The 20,152-nt window shown below is 35.9% G+C and overlaps 1 protein-coding gene across 4 annotated transcripts in view; it reads left to right on the forward strand.

Annotated features, from left to right (window-relative positions):
• The window catches only part of ZNF385B (zinc finger protein 385B), a 385,918-nt gene that overhangs the window by 161,244 nt on the left and 204,522 nt on the right, over positions 1-20,152 (forward strand). The window contains exon 1 of one of the 4 annotated variants that reach the window (XM_032292790.1): positions 16,890-18,518. The exons of the other annotated variants lie outside the window; for them this stretch is intronic. Within the exon in view, the coding sequence (XP_032148681.1) occupies positions 18,509-18,518 (10 nt within the window). The 5' untranslated portion in view covers positions 16,890-18,508. Of the gene's footprint in view, positions 1-16,889; positions 18,519-20,152 lie in introns of those variants that run through there. 4 annotated transcript variants of the gene reach the window in all.

Raw genomic sequence — 20,152 nt, forward strand, 5'->3', positions numbered from 1 at the left:
ACACAGAAATAGGTATAGCCTATTTTTCCCAGTCTACAAGCTATACAGCATGTTACTATACTGAATACGGTAGGCACTTATAACACAATGTTACGTAAGTATTTATGTATCTAAAAGTTTCTAAACATGAAAAAGGTACTCTAAAAATATTGTAATCTTTTTGGACCACCGAGATGTTGATCACCATCTGTGGAGGTCTGTCCTGCAGACACTGACTCAGCAACAGATGAATGAAATACACTCTCACACCCAGTACAGTGATTTGTGTGGGTTGGGGATGGTCAGTGGCTGCTCTCAGAGGGTGATTGCAGCTAACCAACGACTTCTCCCTGTTCCTCCTTGAATTTAATAGATTTAGTAACAGAGGTTCTAAGTCAACCTTCTTGTGGATAATTAACATGGTTAAAAGAGTGCTTTTACAAATGATACAAGTTTTTTTTCTAGAACCCAGAATAAACACCATTAACTGGTAATTCCCCTTCGACCTCCACCTGAGAGGACCATCCAGCGCAAAGTTTACATGAGTAAACAAATTAGAGTAGGGACAAAGGACTGTGGGGTAAACAGACTTAGCTGGGGAAGCTTTTATTATTCCTAATCTTTACCCTATGACTTAATACTCTAACGTACAAACTGGCTGCCTTCAGCATGTTCTCATTAAAACCTTTCGGCCTTCCAAAAGGTTTGAGACTATAATCTTGAAACTTTCCCTAATATTTTGCCAGCCACTGCCAGTGAATCCCAACAGACCACCATTTATAATGGGATCTGTCATTGACCGATGTCATTGAACTGCAGTTAGAATGTATTCTTAGAATTCTTGTATTCTTAGAATACAAAGTGTTCTTTGTATTCTAAGAATGAACAATTTCTAACCTTAAGGAAGTTATAATCCAGTTGTGGGAACATCAGTTAAATTAAATTAATTTTCATACACATTATTATTAAGGGCTCAGCATCATATGGGAATGTGTGGACAGCAAATCTTAGTTCAATGTAGAGAGAAATTTCTGTGGGGTTAGGAGGTTGGATGAGTTCCCAAAGAGCATATGAACTCTACTGATAACTGTTTAAAACTTAAAATCACAGAGAATATGGCAGAGGACACAGTGGGCTTGGAAAGTGGGCTTGAGAAGGCATTGTGTTTGTTTGGATTAAGGTCATCTATACTGACAGAAAACCCAAAATAGCAATGGCTTAAGCAAAATAGAAATGTATTTCTTCTTTACCTAGTTTGTCAGTCATCTGTGTCTGGTATGATATTCCAAGGTGTCAGGAAACCAGGTTCCTACTTTCTTTTGCTCTGGTATGCTCAACACACAATTTTACCTCAGTGTCCTATATGGCTTCTCAAGCACCAGTATTATATCCCAGACACTAGAAGGAAAAAAGTGCAGGCACTTCCATTTCCTTTAAGAAAATGTAATATCTAGAAGTCTTGTGTGGCCTGAGCTTTGTTACATGGCCATACCTGCCTGAAAGAGATGCTTGGAAATATAGGCTTTATTTCAGGTAGCCATGCACCTAATTAAAGATTAGTGATCTATTTATAAAGTAGGGACAAACATATATTGAGAGAGTAAGAGAACTCTGCCAAAGTTATCAGCACAGGAGCGTAGGCGTGAGGAATGTTGGATGAGTGTGAGGTGACAGATACACTGAAACCGACAATTTTTGTATCTCATATATCCAATACAAGAAAATAACTTGGTCATGAGTGAGGGAATCACAGATAGTTCTCTTAAAGAAAAATCCAGCCTTATTCAATCTGACTTTAACAATGAAGTCACTCTTTTTTTCTTTTTGATTTGTGGCCCCTTGATAGAAAAAAAAGAGCTTTTTATCATCCTTGCTAAGTGGGAATAATTCTGCACTGTCTCTAGGTTCATTCTTCTGTTGGTTTGTATCTGTTCACATTGTTGCACAATGCAACAATTGGAAGTACTGAGAACTACACTAGACGGAATGCATCTTGAACTAAAATTTCAGAAAATAAATCACAATTCTATAAAAAAATCTCAAACGGTATTTTAGAAGAAAGACCCAGTGAAGTGGACAGGGAAAAATTGCATCTCTTCAGGTTAGCCTGGCTTTTGTTTGTATAGAAGAGAGATTAAACATATAAATGAAGGCATAAGGCACCATCTTCACCTTCTCCCATTGTCAGACATAGGTTTGGCTCTGCCCTTCCCATCTCAACTTTTATCCAAATAACATGCTAGGCAACTAGTAGATCTTTTCAAATAAAAAATGTTTATTTGCCTTTCTAATTTACCATTGTAATACTAGAACTCAGAGAAAGCATTTTAACTTTTATAGTAAACAGTAAAAAAGCCTCATAAAGCTTCTTGCAACAACTTCATTCATTTCAGAAGTTAAGATGTATTCCTTATGAATGCCAACATTGTGACATTTGTGTTGCCAATTATTTTCTCTAGAATCATTCTTTTAACTTTACTTCCTGTTGTTTGGGAAGACTTTGCAGAGAACATATTTTTAATAGGCTATAATCACACGGGCAACAGAGATCTTGGCAAGTAGCTATTAACAGTATAGACAGAAACTTGGAGTGTGATGGTTTTAGACTTCCTGTGCTTCATGATGCTATTTTAATGAACTAAGAGTATAAACTAAATTTAGATCCTGCTGACTGTTGCTGGAGCGAGTGCATGTCTTTTTTGCAGACAATGCTAGATTTAGTTTCTGTGTATTTTTGTCAAGATGGGACTGCAGTTTGAAGCTCCCAGCCCTTCTAAGCATTTTTTATAGCTATACGTATGTATTTCATGACTGCTTTGATTTGCATCTGGTCACTTAAGTTTTGTTGTTCTTAAAGCATTTCCTGACACTTGTGTTTTTCTTGTGTTCATTGCATTTTATTTTCATAAATCCTGGGGTTATACTTTAAAAAGTTAATTTCTGACAATAAACCCATGTTACTCCCTAAGTATTTCTCTATTTCACAGTTTTTCAACTTCGACACCATTTGGCATTTGGGGTCAGATAATTCTTTGTTATAGGGAGTTGTACTGTACTTTGTGGAATGTTTAGCAGCATCTTTGACCTCTACTCATTAGATACCAGTAAATACTTCTCTCCACCTCAGTGGTGACAACAAAAAATGTCTCAGAGATTACCAATTGACCCTTGAGGGATAAAATCACCCCCAGCGGAGGACCACTTTCCACTCTAACCTGTCCACTTCCCTCCAACTCCTTCACTACTGCCATGGACCAGGCTACTGTCATCTCTCAGCAGATGATTGCAACAGCTCCCTGTGGGGTTGTCCTGCTTGTCCCCCAACTGCTCTCCAGGTCGTTCTCCATATTATAGCCAAAATGATCTTTTTAAAACCCAAATCTCATCATGTTACTCCCTTTAAAAATACTGTCAGTATTTTTCAGTGACTTAGTAAACAGATACAACTCTTGAAAGTGGCCTACATTCACCCTAGTTGGACACAAAGCACTCCTTGACCTCACCTCAACCCACTTTCTTGTGTCAGGTCAGGCCTTCATACCTCCCCTTCTCCTCCTGCTCTTGCCTTACTCCACCCCTCTCCACTCACCTGCGTGACTCACACTCACTCTTCAATTCTGGCTTCAGCCTCAAGCTGCCAGTATATTCTTTTCTGTCAATTTAGGAACAAGTAAGATTGACATGGTGCTGGTAATTCTAGATCAATTGGATTAGAGTCAGTTATCCAAAAGCCACTTTATCAAAAGACCCGATTATTGAACTAAGTCACCAAATACAGTTGACCCTTGAACAACATGGGATAGGATTACATGGGTCGACTTACATGCAGATTTTCTTCCACCTCTGCCAGCCTGAGACAGCAAGCCAGTGCCTCCTCTTCCTCCTCCTCCTCAGCCTACTCTACATGAGAATGACAAACATGAGGAACTACACAATAATCCACTTCTACTTAATGAATAATATATTTTTTCTTCCTTATTAGTAAGATTTTCTTTCCTCTAGCTTACTTTATTGCAAGAATATAATGTATAATACACCTGATATATAAAATATTTGTTAACCAAATGTGTTATCAGTAAGACTTCTGGTCAACAGTAGGCTATTAGCAGTTAGGTTTTTGGGAGCTGAAGTTACATGTGAATTTTTGACTGCATGGGAGTTGCTGCCCCTAACTCCCATATTATTCAAGTGTAACTGTATACGAATTTAACAAAATCTTGATTTTCTTTTTACTTTGTATAGTGTTTCCTACAATGAGTTTTGCACGGGTTAGATGGGATTTCAGGGAGCTATGAGGGTTATAAGGAGTTAGTATTTGGGAATTTGGGGGTTAGAAGGCTGTCTGTGTACCTGTGAGCCCTGCCCATCTCTTCAGCTTTCCCTCTCTAGGACCAGACCATCCATGTGCTGACCTCTGTCTCCATCTAGCAGACAGCTGGAGTCAGAATCAAGTTTAACATTCCTTAAAATGCAGTAGTGATAACATAAGGAAAAGCAGAAATCTTCAAAATCTATTAAAATATTTTATATAATATGTATCACTTTACAGTTTGTAAGCAGATTAAAATAATTTGCTAAATGGTTGAAGCTAATAAATTCAGCAATATGTGTTTTGGAATTATAAGGAAAGGATCCTGAAAATTCTAAAATATTGGCAAGATTGATAATGACTTTAAAAGGATTCAGTAGAAATCAGTATCAGGTGAAGGTTTCCCATGTGAAATTTGGGTTATATTTATAAGAATGAATTCATTCGTAAGACTAAACTACCCGTTGCCCCCTAACTTTTGACAAATTAAATATTCTTTTAAAAAGGTCATGAAGCCAATGTATTTTTTACTACAGTCAAGAAAAATATGTCATAGTTGCACAATTTCAATTCTACATTTACTTGATTAGTAATAATCTGTCTCCTTCACTACATTAAAAGCTTCATAAGAGCAGGAATTGTGACCATTTTTTGCTCAATTATCCACAGAGCATATTATAGTACAAGGCATAAAGCAGATGTTCATTTAAATCTTGTTGAATAAATACTTTCTTAAAAATGAATGCAATATTAGCCTTTTAATATACAATAATGGCATTGCAAGTAGTCCCTGGCCTTAAGAAAGCCATTCATAATTTAGGATATAATTCTTTAAAAACAATGATATACAATAACATATATAGTAATTGTGTCTCTAAGATCAATACATTTAATCTTTTGATAGTTATATCAAACATTTCATTTTCAGATAAAAGTGATTTTATGTTGCATAAAAAGGTTTATAAATCTTTTTTTACTACTGTAAATGAAATAATGCAGTTCTTTATCAAGTTTAAGACATATTTCATTGTGAGAGTATTTTAAAACATTATAAAATAGTATCTTCAAATAAAACGAGAACTGAGTATTATCTTTAGATTAGACAGATTCCAGTTATTGTTGGCAGTGATGCTTCTGTAGCTTGAGTTGATCTTATTCTGAGATGAGTCAGAATGCGTATGAATATACTAGGCTTTCCAAAGGGTCTGGAGAAGAGGAAAGTCAAGTGAAAGAGGCAGAAGGAAGGGGGGCAACAGGGTAGGCCTGAGAGAAAAATTGCCTTTTAAATTTGATTTGGGGTCTTAATTGAAAACTGCCATAATTCCAACACATGTTCTCATTTTTTCTTCTAAATTCTTCTTCCATATAAAACATAAATACCAGTTATTTAATCTTTTAATGACCATTATGGGGTCTACAATCCATAATTCTTTAATTGTTTCATATTTTGTATTCTATGGTTTATAACTCCAGTTAAGAGATTTGTGAACACGTATGATGTTTTGTGTTTCTGTCTTTTGCTCATGGTGGCTCATAATTTTTGATGGTGAGCTCATGTTTTCACTGGGCTTTCTCTGTGGGAACTTCAAGGCATGGGATGAGGATGCATTTCTCTAGAAAGAATCACTTTAGTTACTTCCAGGTGCTCTAGGATGCAACCAATCCTGGACCATATATATTACTTAGCTTGGCTTGGGGTTTCTTGGACCAGGAAGATAGTGAATATCTAAATCCTGAACCATGTAAGACAAGGACTATGGTTATAAATTCTCAGAAAGCCACACTCTCCCCTCAGTATCTAACCAAAACAGATGGCTTTTCTTGCCATCTCCCTTTGCTGGTGAGTAGATTTTCTCTGCAGAGGATTTGGCCTTGAGCTTCATTTTTAATTCTCCACCTTTCAGAGGAGCAAAGCCTTGATTTTTGCTTCCGTTCAGCTGTCAGGCCTAAGACTCTAGGATACCCATAGTGGCAAATGGCCTCAGGAGACCCATGGCAGTAGTGCTTGGTTCATTTTGACTGTTATAAAAAATATCTTAAACTGGGTGGCTTATAAACAACAGAAATTTATTTCTCACAGTTCTGAGGCTGGGAAGGCCAAGATCAAGGGGCTAGCAGATTCTGTGTCTGGTAAGGACCCACTTCATCGTAGACGCCTCTTTTTCTCTGAATCTTCACTTGGTGGAAGAGGTAAGAAGTCTCTTGGGCATCTTTTATGAGGGCACTAATTCCATTCATAGGGCCTCTACTCCCATGACCGAATTATCTCCCAAAGGCCTCACTTCCTAATACAATCACCTTGGGAGTTAGGATTTCAACATAAAATCAGTGGGGGTAGGGGGGGCAAAAACATTCAGACCATAGTATTCTACCCCTTACTCCTCCCCAAAATTCATGCCTTTCTTGTATACAAAATACATTCGTCCCATCCCAAGAGAACCAAAAATCTTGACTTGTTTCAGCATCAACTCAAAAATCTAAAGTCAAAAGTCTCAGTAAATATCATAAAAATCAGATATGGGTAAGACTTAAGGTATGATTTATTTTGAGGCAAATTCGCTTTCAGCTGTGAGCCTGTGAAATCAAACAAGTTTTGTGCTTCTAAAATGCAGTGGTGGGATAGGCACTGGACAAACATTCCCATTCAAAAGAGAGAAATGGAAAAGAAGAAAGAAGTGATAAATCCTGAGCAATGACAAAATCTTAAGGCTCAAGAATAATCTTTGATTCAAAGCTCTGTCTTCCAGGCTCCCTGGAGCTGTGGTCCCACCTTCAGGACACACTGGGGCAGAGGTTGGGTCTGCAGATTTCCAGGCAGCCCTGTCCCCACTGCTTTGCAGGGCATAGCCCATGTCACAGCTCTCAAGAGCATGGGTTTGGCACCTGCAGTTCTCTAGAGCTGGAATCTTACCCGGGTGTCTCTACCATCCTAGGGTCTCAGGAGAAGCCATTTGGTCCCAGTTCTGTTGGGCATTGCCTTAGTGGGGGCTCTGTGCAGTGGTGCTATCCCGGCGACAGTCCTCTGCCTGGGCGCCACAGTTTTCCATGGCATGCAAATCTAGGTGAAGGCAGCCATACCCCCACTGCTTTGCTGGTTGTAGTGCATGCTACATCTGGGGCAGTCAGGGAACGTAGGATGGAGCTCAGAGTGGAGGCAGCAGAGCTTTGAGACAGAGGGGCTAGGGGAACAAGGTTATAATGAAGTTTCCTGTGTGTCTGAAGTCCCTTCTTAGAAATTGTTCCACCTACCTCCCTTCTACTGTGGGCCTATGATGAGGGTGGCAGCCCTGATGATTTCTGAATTGCTTTTGGAGTCATTTTTTTAATCATCTTGGAGAATAATAGGTCCTGCATTTCATTTAGACAGCTGTTGAATCTTCTCAGATCATTGTCATTTGGCTACACCCTTCGTGTTCTGTCTTGAACATGCTTTTTCAATATGATAGGCTGTGAATTTCCCAGTGGTTTAAGTTCTGCTTCCTTTTTATTAATAATTGCATTTTTAAATTAGTTCTCTTTCTCACATTTTACTAAAATCCCTCAAGAAGGACCAAATTGCATCCATGATGTAGGCTAATCAGAAAAAGAGAATATTTTTGAGTTGAACTCAAAATGACATGCAGGAATTCAATATTTCAAGCAGGAGGAGCATAAAAAAAGCCAAAGATTCTCTTGAAAGTTCTTAGTGTATTGGGGAACACTTAAGTAGCAGACAGCGGCCAGAACCATCTCAAATAGACAAAGTTTATATATATACTTGAAGGCACTTTGATACAATAGTGGTAGCTAACATTCACCGAGCATTTGCTGTGTACCAGGCACTGTTGCAAGTGCTCCACATGTAATAACTCATTTAATTTTTTCAACAATTCTATGAGGTAGGTACCATGATCACATTCTGTAGTTGGAGAAACTTTGGACAAGTGACTTTTCCATGGTCATGGAGTTACAGATGGGCAAGCTAGGAATAAGTTCAGTTATTCTCACGCAGTTATTCTCACTCAGAGCCCACATTCTTAGCCTTTATCCCCCACTACTCACAGTGAAGGCTGGATTTGCCCTGTAGGATTTAATCAAAAGTTCTAATTTTTGAGAAATCTTAATTAATGAAGAAAGTCTGTCTCCTCTTTAGACTGCACATGCCCCCAAAATTCTCTCATTCTTTTTCAGATTAGTTAATTAAAATGTTGTCCTTCTCCAAGAAAACTCTGTGATTAAATGGATGCCTTTTCAGTGGTGTGTTGGACTAGCTCACAAGAACCAGTCACTAGATTTTCAGGAATTTTGCCAATTATTAGATATAGCTGTTGTTAAAATTATATAAATGTATATTGTATGAATTGCATTTCAAATTCATATATTCAAAACCTATTCCTACTTTTTTTTTTACATCTTATTATCCATGCTCTTGAGTTTTTTATAACTCTTGCATCTGTGTGGTAGAAATACTATAGAGTAGTATGTTACTGCATATCTCCTCCCAATTTCACACTCAATAATGTCATGTTGTTAGCTCTCAATTGGCAATGGTGAACGTCTTAACAGCATGATTTTGTAAACACTGCTAATCACGGATTTTCCCTCCCCTCCAGAGAGCTGGTTGCTCAACATTTACCACCACATCACCACCATTATCCCTTCTTTAAAGTATTTCACCCTAAGTTGATTCTCAGAAGAGCTCTGTATTATATAGAGGGTTTAACTTGTATAGCAGAGACCTCTGGTGTCTAAACTGTATTAGTGCTTCAGTACCTAAAAGAAGTTTGGAAATGTTAATCAGTTTCTCATTAACACAATTATTTGAGAAAATTGAGAATACATCTTAGCTTTAATAACCTCCAAAGAAACCCCATGATCCCCAGTGAACGAAGCCTTCTTGGTTTAAGAAATTCAAATTCACTACTCCAGAGTGAAAATCCATTTCTTCATTTTCCCCCTCAATTTGCTGAAGTTGGGAGCCACTATCATGCAGAGGAAAAGGTCAAGATACCTAGAGGCTGCTGGCTAGGTCACTAAACAGCCAGGTGATCTGGGCTTAGTGGTCTCTTTGTACTTTAGAATCACCTGGAGACTTTTAAAATATATTAGGAATTTTAAATATGCTGATGACAGGCCCCACCTAAGCCCATTAACTTAGAGGCTTTGGGAGTTGGAGCCTATGTGTTGGTGTGCTTTGAAGTGAAGTGCTCCTGAGATGGTTTTAATGTGTAACCAATTTGAGAACTACTGTTCAAGATATTTACAGAGGATGGACAGTCTGTGATTAAAGGGTCCAACTGCAGGGCCAGAACTCCTGCTGTCAACCCTCCACTCCTCAGCTTCCCCTAGCTGTGTAACCTTGGGTAAGTTATTTACAGTCTCTGGGCTTCAATTTCCTCGTGTAAAATTAGAATCATCATAATATATTAGTTAATACAGATAGAACATTCAAAGCAGGGTTTTTGCCAGTATTACTATTAAATATGCTCTCTTCTTAGCTCTATGTTGTCTGTATGCTTTGTAACTTATAGCCATTTACATACTTGAAGCTGTACCTTGATATTCTTTTTACTGAACTTTTTAAGCTTCCTTCTGTTTTCCAGCCTTTTAATTATATTAACATTTCCCCCTTTAACTGTCCAAAATTTTTTATTTTCCTTGTAGTTGGAAAACCCCAGACAGGGTAAAGTTTTTCAGATGACTCCAAGCCACTATTGCTGAACAATATCTACTATATCGTTTTAATAAATCTTTAGAATTAAAAATTTACATTGCCTGAAAGTGATGTTTCCTTTACATTACAAAGAATTAAAATTATCCTTCTTTTTCCCCTGGCTTATGAGGTAGTAGCAATAAATTTTTATAGACCCTCCTCTCAGCAGAAACAAATCAAATATAGAAAGTTAAAAAAAAGAGAAAAGTGTTGGCTCCAGGAACTGTTTAAGATGAACTTGTAGGGTAAAGCGCTTTAACCACATCTTTGCATGCAAAATAAAAATAGAGAAAATGCACTGTTTCCGTGCATTTAGCTTGAGGAGGGCTAATGACTAATGAAATGGAAATAAAGGAAAAACCCATCACGAATATACTATTTTAGGAGCAAAATTCACTGGAAGAAGTAGCTGAAAAGTAGTTCGATAAAGGAGAATATTAGGGCATGGCAATTCAAAAGGACAGACTACTGTATACTGTGGTCTCTTCAGATGACTGTTTTTCAGTGCCTTTGATAGAGAAAAGGAAAAAAATTGAGGTAACTATATGAGTATTACCAACGAATATTTTGAGGTTGAAAATTAGAAAGGATTAGTTCAGTCCTATGGTCTTCTGTGACCCTCATAATTTTATATTATAGAAGGTTGTAGAAATTATTAAATATGATGTCAGTATGAAAGCATAGTAATCAGTACCCCAAATTCCACTTATGAATAGGGTGATCCTTCAGAGACTTGAAAGGAATTGAGTATCATCATTCGTGATTAACTTTTGCTCTTTTCTTGTGGTGAAAACTAACTCTAGATACATGAAAGGCCATTTCTCTTGATCAGGATTTGTTTGGTTGCAAGGAATAGACAGGCTCAGGCTAACTTAAGGAGGAGGAGGTTTGTTTTGAGACTGCAACAGTGAATCTCGGGAAATTTAAGGTCAGTGATTACAGCTGCCTGGGACTTTACTATAACTGATGTCCATTACCTGGAAAACCATAGGCAATCATCTTTTCCCTCAGTCAGTCTATACCTCTCTTTTGACATCTTGTCATCTTCGCACTGTCTATTGTATTCTCCTCTCTCTAAGCACCTTTCCTTCTTCCTCATGAACTCTGACTTAAACATAGCTCCCAGTGAAGCTGGTCAGAACTTGGCACTCTCCAGCATTTACTCCACTGTTCCACATCTTCCAAGTTCTTGAGGGATGGATTAGCACATTGTTTTGAACCAGGCCACCAGTCACATAGTCTCTGATTAGCTGTCCCTAAATCTGTGGTCCATACCTGGTCCAATCAGCTATGGCTGGATTGGGCCATGTGGTACCAAAAGGGGTTAGATTAGATAGAAGAGGCTAGGGGCTGGCAAGCACTAGATATGTTTCTTGTATTCTGCCTTAATTACTAAATGTTGGCGGGCGGGGGTGGGGGACAGAGTCTAAGATTTTTCCAGCTAAAAGTTGTAGCACATGCATAGCACATGATTTCTGCAGAATATTAGTGGCAAAAACTCAGAAGTCTTCCTGATTTACTGCTGTATTTGCAGACTGTTTTAATCTCATTTGACATTATATGACTATTTTAAAAAATTATTTGCTTGAGTATAACCATATAATGACTACTGAATGTTAATGGAGGTACTAAGATCAAGTTGGAGAAAAAAAATTACAGAAATAGCAAATCAATATCTCTTGAATTTTATAATCTTTCCCTTTTGGTGGGGGTGGGGATGGAGCAGAGATGAGAAACTAAAATCTTTCCAATTGTATTATGCTGCCAAACCAAAATATGTTAATTAATATAAGAAACATAATACAGATTTTATTATGCAAGTTGTTAATTGAAAGATAAAGATCTGGGAGTTTTCATCTTAATATGGATAAATGTGATAATCTTCAAGAAAACAACCATGATAAATAAATCTAGGTAAAACAAAAAACAACAACAGCCACAGGTATTTTTATCAGATGTTGGAGCCTGTTCCTACATTTTATAGATTAGCCCTTTGGTGAGAGAAATATGTGAGCAAATGAAAAGAACTCTGTGATCAGAATCAGGAAACATTAGTCTAACATAAATTCCATGAGAGCAGGAGCCTCAGCACTCAGAGCAGGGCCTGGCCCAGAGCGGAAACTCAATAAAGATTAAAAGAATGAATAAATGTTCTTATGATTTTTCACTGAGTCAGCTAAGTGACAAAAAAACAAGATAATTTTCCTCTCTGGGTCTCAGTTTCTTCATTAATAAAATTCCATGGTTTTGGAGTCATTTTAAGAATTGAGGTTCTATGACTATATAACATATATTCAAATTTTTAAAATACCTATATGTTAAATCTTTTCTTAAAATGATATTCTTTATTTGAAAGCATGTAATTCCCCTGGACAAAGCAATTCTTTATCTCTTCATTAGTAAGATGGTTTGGAATTTATATGTGTGAATTATCTTGGAAAATAGTATTGCTGATAAAAATATTTTATAGCTAATTTAACAATGTTAAATCACACGAGGGGAAGCTATTGCCATATGCCTGTCAGACGATATTTCAGCAGTTTTGACTTCAGCTAACTCAACTCTTACAAAATACCTGATTTTCAGTCTCATAGGCAAACATCTATTGTAACCAACTCTTGAAATAAAACAAAAGCCTGTGGTGATTTCCTTAATGAATTTTGTTTTAGATTTTATGTTAATAGGGAGCAAATCTTAAAATTTGGGGGGTTTTCATCTCCCAGTGTCAGATGTATCTTAACATTTTTGTTTGCATAATATTATCTCACTACAAAATTGTCTGGCTTTACAAAGTTTTATGGTCTCGTTATCTCCCTCCGAATAGATGCCTTGGGCAAACTAGGAAAAACACATTCGTCCCAGCTGAAAATCACTCACACAGGATAAACAGAGCATTTTGCTGCCCTAGGCAAACTCTTGCCTGAGAGGACCAGCTGGCTTTGCATAAAAATAAGAAAGGTAGAGTGGGTGCACACTGAGCAGGTAGAGATTTTTTTTAAATGAAAAAAAAAAAAATAGCAGTTCTAATTTAACCCTGTTGAAAAACTTGACACATCTGAGCATCTATTTTAAGAAAACCTACATTGCATTATTTGAACATCTGCTATCCAGTGTAGGAAAGGAGCTGGTGCTCTGTCTGGTGGCATCGCTGATGACATAGTAAGGCAGTTCTTTTGATGTGTTCAGTTGTGCAGAGATGTGACTTATTCAAACTATGTTAATTATACAGCTGATGTTGTCATAGAAATCTGATGACACTGATAGAGAATACATAGTTTAATGAGGGCCAGGTTATAAAGGTTTCTGGGGAGTCACAGATTCCCAGCATATAAATTATTGCCTTTGTCCAAGTTAAATGCCTGGGTAGAAATGGCAGTGTCATCTTAGTGGTTAAAAAGGTTTAACGCCTTGAAAAAATTCATGCATGTAAGCCAGTCTCTAAGCTGGATTCCCGCCATCACCTCTCTGCCAACTTCTGATGCTCATCTGTATGGATGCAGAGATGCAGATACTACAGGTGAAAAGATTGAGTCACTAAGGAGTTGTGGGAATTGATATTTGTAGCTCACTATAAATATCGTATTACCATTATCCTCATTTCCTTTATGTTGTTTGTTTCACACCTCTCACTGTACATTAGCATTGTGACAGTGATCAGTGTGAGCCTCCTGTGTGTCTTTAGTCCATGTGCTTGCACAGGCCTGGCGTCTTACTCCTATAGAATCAGAGGATCAGTAGGGGCCAGAAGAAACCTGAGAACTTGTCTAGTTCTCAAAATTTACCTATTATACGGTTTTTAAATGAGATTATATAAATTAGTTAATTCTGTATCCAGGATTTTATAAACTCTGTAGTTATTTTTTAATAGTCATACCCCTCCCCCTATAATTTTTTAAATGAGGATTTTTTTTTTAATTTAGTGAAAAAAAATCTTCAAAATTCTGCCATGTTAACATATTTTGGAGTACTTCCTTTCAAACACATGTCTGTAAATGTGCACAAACCTTTACATCAATGTATGACGTGTATATTTTTACATAATTGACTTCTATTGTATATCCAGCTCTACATTATTTTCCCCACTTGTTATATAGTGCACATTTCTCGTGTAACTCAATATATTTCATAATACAAGACACATCCAATTTTCTGGACATTTAGGATGTCTCCGTATGTTTGTGATTATACATAATGTAATGAACATTTTCACTCATACAACACTTTTTTCTTTTTGTTTCTCTCTTCTGGATTCCCAAACTCAGAACTCATGTAACTCCATAAATGTTCAATCTATTCAAATAAACAGTAGGCTAGTTAATAGCAATTATCTGTATCTACAGAGAACTGTACTTACTTGTGAAAAATTGAAAAGCTATGATTAGGCTACAGTTTTTCCTCAGTTAAGCATAATCTCAACAGAAATAATAGTAGTTAATGCCTTTAGATAGATGGTCTTAAGTGAAGCCTAAGTATTAAAAATGAGTGCAATTGAACAATTTTACACATATTTTAGACACTGAATATGAAATATCAATGGATAATTAATTCATGAACTTAATACTTAGCATGATTTAAAAAAATGTGAAATATTGGTGTGGTTTAAACAATCTACTCTTAGATAGTTTCATTCTACCCTGAAGAGGGTAATACAAGAAGAAAAACTCCCCTGGAAAAAAAAAAATCAAACAAAAAGAACTTCTTGCTTTTTTGAAAAAAAAAATCTTTTTACTTAAAACTGTTAATAATTCCAAAAAGATATGAAATTTTACATTTTCTGGAAATCATTACAGAAAAACTTTAGTTTAACTCTGCTGCCTCAAATCTCTGGATTATATGAGGAGGAAGCTTGGTAGGACCACCAGCTTTGAAGATTTATGACCCTGGACAATTTGCTTATGCTATCTTGGTCTTACTGGCTTAATCTGTACATTGGATGTTATGAGAATTGAATGTAAATTCCCCAGAAGAGTACCTGATACATAACTGGCACTTAGTTCCTTCTGTTCTTGCTTTTAAATGATGAGAGATTATTTCATGAGATAAATTTTTAAAATAATTTCTCTCTTTGATGAAAGACAGCAACTAAAACTGTACTAGTAGGTGAATAGTTAATATTTTTCCATAAAATCATAAACCTGTAGACAACTCGAGGGATGACTGATAATAAACTCAACATAAATAAATAGTTAAAATTCAGTGAAGCAATTCTGGTGTGTTCCTAAGGTACTCTGATTTTTTTTTTATATATAGCTAATTGGTCAAAAAATAATGAAAACAATAACTTGAATATGTATGGCAATTTATGGTTTTAAGTACCATTATATTTAGTTGGTTTGATCCCCACAATGTCAGTATTACAGAAGTTCATGCAAAGTAAGTAATTGGCCTTAGGCAAAAACAACTAATTAATATTAAAGAAAGAATTGAAAGACATCTTGTTATTTCTCTCTCATTTAATTCTATTAACCATCAAGTGAGGAGAGAAGAGGAAAATCAAAACTAAAATGATGGAGTATCTAAAAGTTAATGGAAGGGAAAACTTCTTATTAAAAATGGTGCTCCTCAATGATTGTTAGTATTAAGAAAACAAAAATTGAAAATAAATGAGCCATGTATGCATCATAAAAACCAGAAAAAAGTTTATCCAAAAGTAAAAGAACTTGGAAGCAGACATTAATAAAGATCAAAGCAAATATTAGTGGAATGGAAAACACAGAAGAAATAAAAATAAAGCAAGTATTTTAAAAAGCAGCTGATTCTTTTGAAGGGGATCCACTTAAATAGACATCCATGGCCAACCTGATGAAGGAAGAATTAAGAATACAAATGGAAAACATCCCAGTTCCATCTAACCTTCCAAAAATAAATAATCGTACTAGCTATTCAAACTTTTTAGAGAAAGAGAGGGCTGCTCTGTTATCCAATTCCTTTTATGAAATTAGCATATACTTAATATTGAGCACCTGGAAAAGATGCTACATTAGCTTGTTAAGGCTGTGGTAACAAAGTACCACAGGCTGAATGACTTCAAAACAACAAAAATGAATTGTTTAACAGTTCTAGAGGCAAGAAGTATCTCTCTGCATGCGTGGCGCGTGCGCGCGCACACACACTCACACACACACACACACACACACACACACACACACACACACCCATAAACTATAACAGAGACCTTTAAAAAAGTCCCTCTGGATCTATGAATTATTCACACCAGCTACTTATCTTTTTTGATATTTCTGTTTAGAAGGATTAGCAATTTCTTCTGCCTTCAGTTAGCTGCATTGCTGGGCCTGTGATAGCAAATTTGTATATACCCAGCTACCTTCACTGTGGTTACCTTTCTCCTGTCTTTTCATGCAATGGATTGCTGCTTCGCAAAACAATCTGAAACTGCTGTAATTCCTCCAATAATGAACATCTGCTTCACGAATAACAAATCTATATCCCACACCTGTTTATATGCTAGCTTAGTATTTAATGATTTCTATTTATAAAGCCAAATCACAGTGGCTTTTAAAGTGACTTTAATGCCAAATCATAGTACTTCTTTTTTAAGTGTGAGTTTTAAAAGCCATTTTTTAAACAGCAATTAAACTCAACACATGATATGACTCAAAACTGATGTCATTTAGTGACTCAAATATGATTTCACTCAACTGAGGAGATAATATGAACAGCTAAACACAAGTTCATGCAGAAACTGATATCAACCACCACCTTCGTGAATACTTCCTTGTGGGGACTTATTATAAGATGCAAATAGTTACGGATGTACACTGATTCAGAGCTGTGAAAATGGGTTTGAAAAAGTCTCAGATTCTACATGATATGGTAATAACACAATTTATAATGGAAACTGTCCTCATCCTAGAAGTTAGGGTAACCTAATAAGGTAGAGCAATGGTTCTCAAAGCGTAGTCCCAGGACAAGCAACATCAGCAACACCTGGTGTATTAGGCAGGGTTCTCCAGAAAGACAAAATCAATAAGATATAGATGTAGATATCAGATATAGATAATATAGATATATGAGGGGAATTAAGGGAATTGTCTCACACAGTTATGGAGGGTGAGAAGTCTATGACAGGATGTTTGCCAGCAGGAGACCCAGGATACTGGTGGCATGGCTGAGTTCAAGTTCAAGGCCTCAGAATCAGGAAATATACATACATTTGACATATCTATTGGATATGCAAGAGACCTGCATTTCATAATGGCAAAAATAGGCCTCAGTCTCTTTTATATTTGTCATCCTTAGCCATTTCTCTTTTTTTGTTCCCTTTGCTCTAAGTGATCCTGTTTTCATAGCCGTTCCCCATTTTTCCTTTACCAAATTAGATTAATTTCCCTTTTACAGTTTTCTCAGACTTTCTCTCCGTCACTTTTCCTATTTTTAACTTTTTAACCTTGCTTTAACCAAAATAAAAGTAACTAGTCATGTTAATATTGAATCTCCAAATTAAGGAATAGCTAAATACAGAAATACGAACAAGTATCTATAAAAATTAGGATTCTGGGAAGTTACACTGCTGTCCTCTGTCATTATAACAAGTAAAAGATAGTATCTATTAGACGATAATATAGAAAATTGCTAAAATATGTATATTTGGACATGTCATTTATTTTCTATTTTAGAAAACATAGTCTCAAAAATCACATTCATCTCCCTGGCTTTAGTGCTGGCTTGCATGCTGTGTCTTCTTCCTTTGGGTCCAGACATATTTTCTCTTTTAAAAATTGTTAATACATATGCAGTAGAAAAATAACAAGAGATGAGATGTTCCTTTGTTGTATGTTCACTGTAATCTCCTTATTGCTTAAAAACTGTAAGGCTTGTTCTTCTCTCAGGAGAAACCTATTTCAGAAATAATTTTCATTGTATTGGAGTCAAACAAATAATCCATCATGAAACTGAAATCTCACTGGAGGTTCAAGCTCATAACACCAAATAATAAACATATATGCATTTTTCTGATCATTGGTGAGTAATATAATTTTAATACTCAATCTTCCTTTAAAACATGCATAGTGTGCAGTTTCTTTTGTAGCAGAATTTCTTTTTAGTTTAGAGTGAAATGCATTTCAAATTCTTAGACAAAAAACATTGGGGAAAAAGTAATTACATTAAAAATATTATTTAATAAACTTTTTTGCATACATGTAAATTTTTTCTTTGTGAATTGAGTAGAAAATTTTACTTGGGAATTTTAAAGAAACAGCATGATCAATTCAGAATTTATATCTCAAACTCCAGTTAAGTAACCTACTTTTCCACAATTTTTGTTGGCTCTGTAGGCTGAGGAGGCAACATGTACTGACAGTCACTGTATTGTTTGCTAGTTTCAAATGAGGTACACAGTGAGTGAGTGGAGTCAGGCCAGTACTCCAGCAGGCTTAGGATACAAGGAAGAGTTTGTGAAGGCTCACACTCAATCTGCAATAAAACTGGTGGCAGGTTAACATACCTCTCTGCTCCTGACACATTTGTTATACAGAAATTACAGACTGACTGACTTGCTAAGAAAAATGCTTCTTGGTAAGTAACCTAATTTACAAATGTTGATTTGTTTTAAACTGATAGGAAATATATATATTTAGCTATACTTGGCTTTTGTTGTAATTTTCCAGAGTTGCACAGATTTCACACTGTGCTGGGCCATGTTGTGATTAGTATTATTTGTCCTACTAGATTTTTAGGTGGCAAGGTTTGGCAATTTAGAATAACCTTGGAAATGTGTATATTTTTATATACAGTTAAAGAAAGAGTCATGATCAGTATTCGATCTGTATTTTTTTCTTCCACTAAAATTGGCATAACATTTTTGGGTTTAATCAGCAGTTGTTAAAGATAATAGAGTCTTCATGATCTAAATGTTAGCATTACTTTTTGTTTAAAAATATTTTGGACATCTATATGATGTTAAATACTCTGATATGTATTCTAAAAAGGACTAGTTCTATGTGATTATTATAATGCTTAAGATAAATTGAAATCCCTAGACTATCAGTTTTAAAATTAGTTTCAAGTAGTGGAACAATGAAAAGATAAAGTTTTAATATGCTGTATATCTTTAGTAATACTCATAATTATATCTTATGCAATGTAAAATATTTTTAAATATAACATTTGCATACCTTAGTCTTAATAGAAATCTGACAAACCTTTCAAAGAAAATGATATAGAAAGCTTTCTCATTTTATAAAAGAGGATAATTAAATAAGAATTTCATTGGAAAGTATATAAATGCTTTTAAAATGCTTCATTGATAGAATCCTTCTTTTACTCTCAAGTTAATATTGTAAAATATGGTGGAATTTCAGGGCTTGGATTATTTATTTGGAAAATAAACATTTTCCTAAAAGAATCTATTGGTAAACACACAATTAGTTGAGGAATTTTCCAGTTAAAAAAGGCTAAACAAATATCTGAAAGCGCCAGGAAATTTAGGAGAAAATATCTCTCATTGCAATGATTATACTTTTACCAGTTGTAAACACTACCTCATGTGTGATAACAATTTAAGTCTTTATTTTGGAGGTATTAAGAATGTCACTATTTTGGCCAGCCATGGTGGCTCGTGCCTGTAATCCCAACACTTTGAGAGGCCAAGGCAGGCAGATCACCTGAGGTCAGGAGTTCAAGACCACCCTGGAGACAGTAAAGGTGGTGAAACCCTATCTCTACTAAAAATAAAAAATAAAAAAATATCTAGATGTGGTGGTACATACCTGTAATCCCAGCTACTGAGGCAAAAGTAGGAGAATCACTTGAAACAGGGAGGGAGAGGTTGCAGTGAGCCAAGATCATGCCATTGCACTCCAGCCTGGAAAACAAGAGCAAAACTCCATCTCAAACACACACACACACACACACACACACACACACACACACAAAGAATGGAACTTTTTTAAGGAATATTTGAGAACCCATTGGATATAGTAAAGATAGCTATATTAGCACCTTAAATGATACTTTTACTTTGTTGTTAATGTATTTAAATAACTTAAATATTAGGTCAATCTGCACAGAGAAAGCCTGTAATCTATTGTGTATTTGAAGATCAAGTTTTGCTATAATTTCAAGCCCATTATTCTACCTGGTAACAGTATTATAACTGAAGAAGAATGCTGGTCAGGGAAGTGGGAGACCTAGGTTTTCATCCTGGCTCC

This window comes from Sapajus apella, unplaced genomic scaffold, assembly GCF_009761245.1.
Source record: "Sapajus apella isolate SASKATOON/1434 unplaced genomic scaffold, GSC_monkey_1.0 scaffold28, whole genome shotgun sequence".
Lineage (NCBI taxonomy): Eukaryota > Metazoa > Chordata > Mammalia > Primates > Cebidae > Sapajus > Sapajus apella.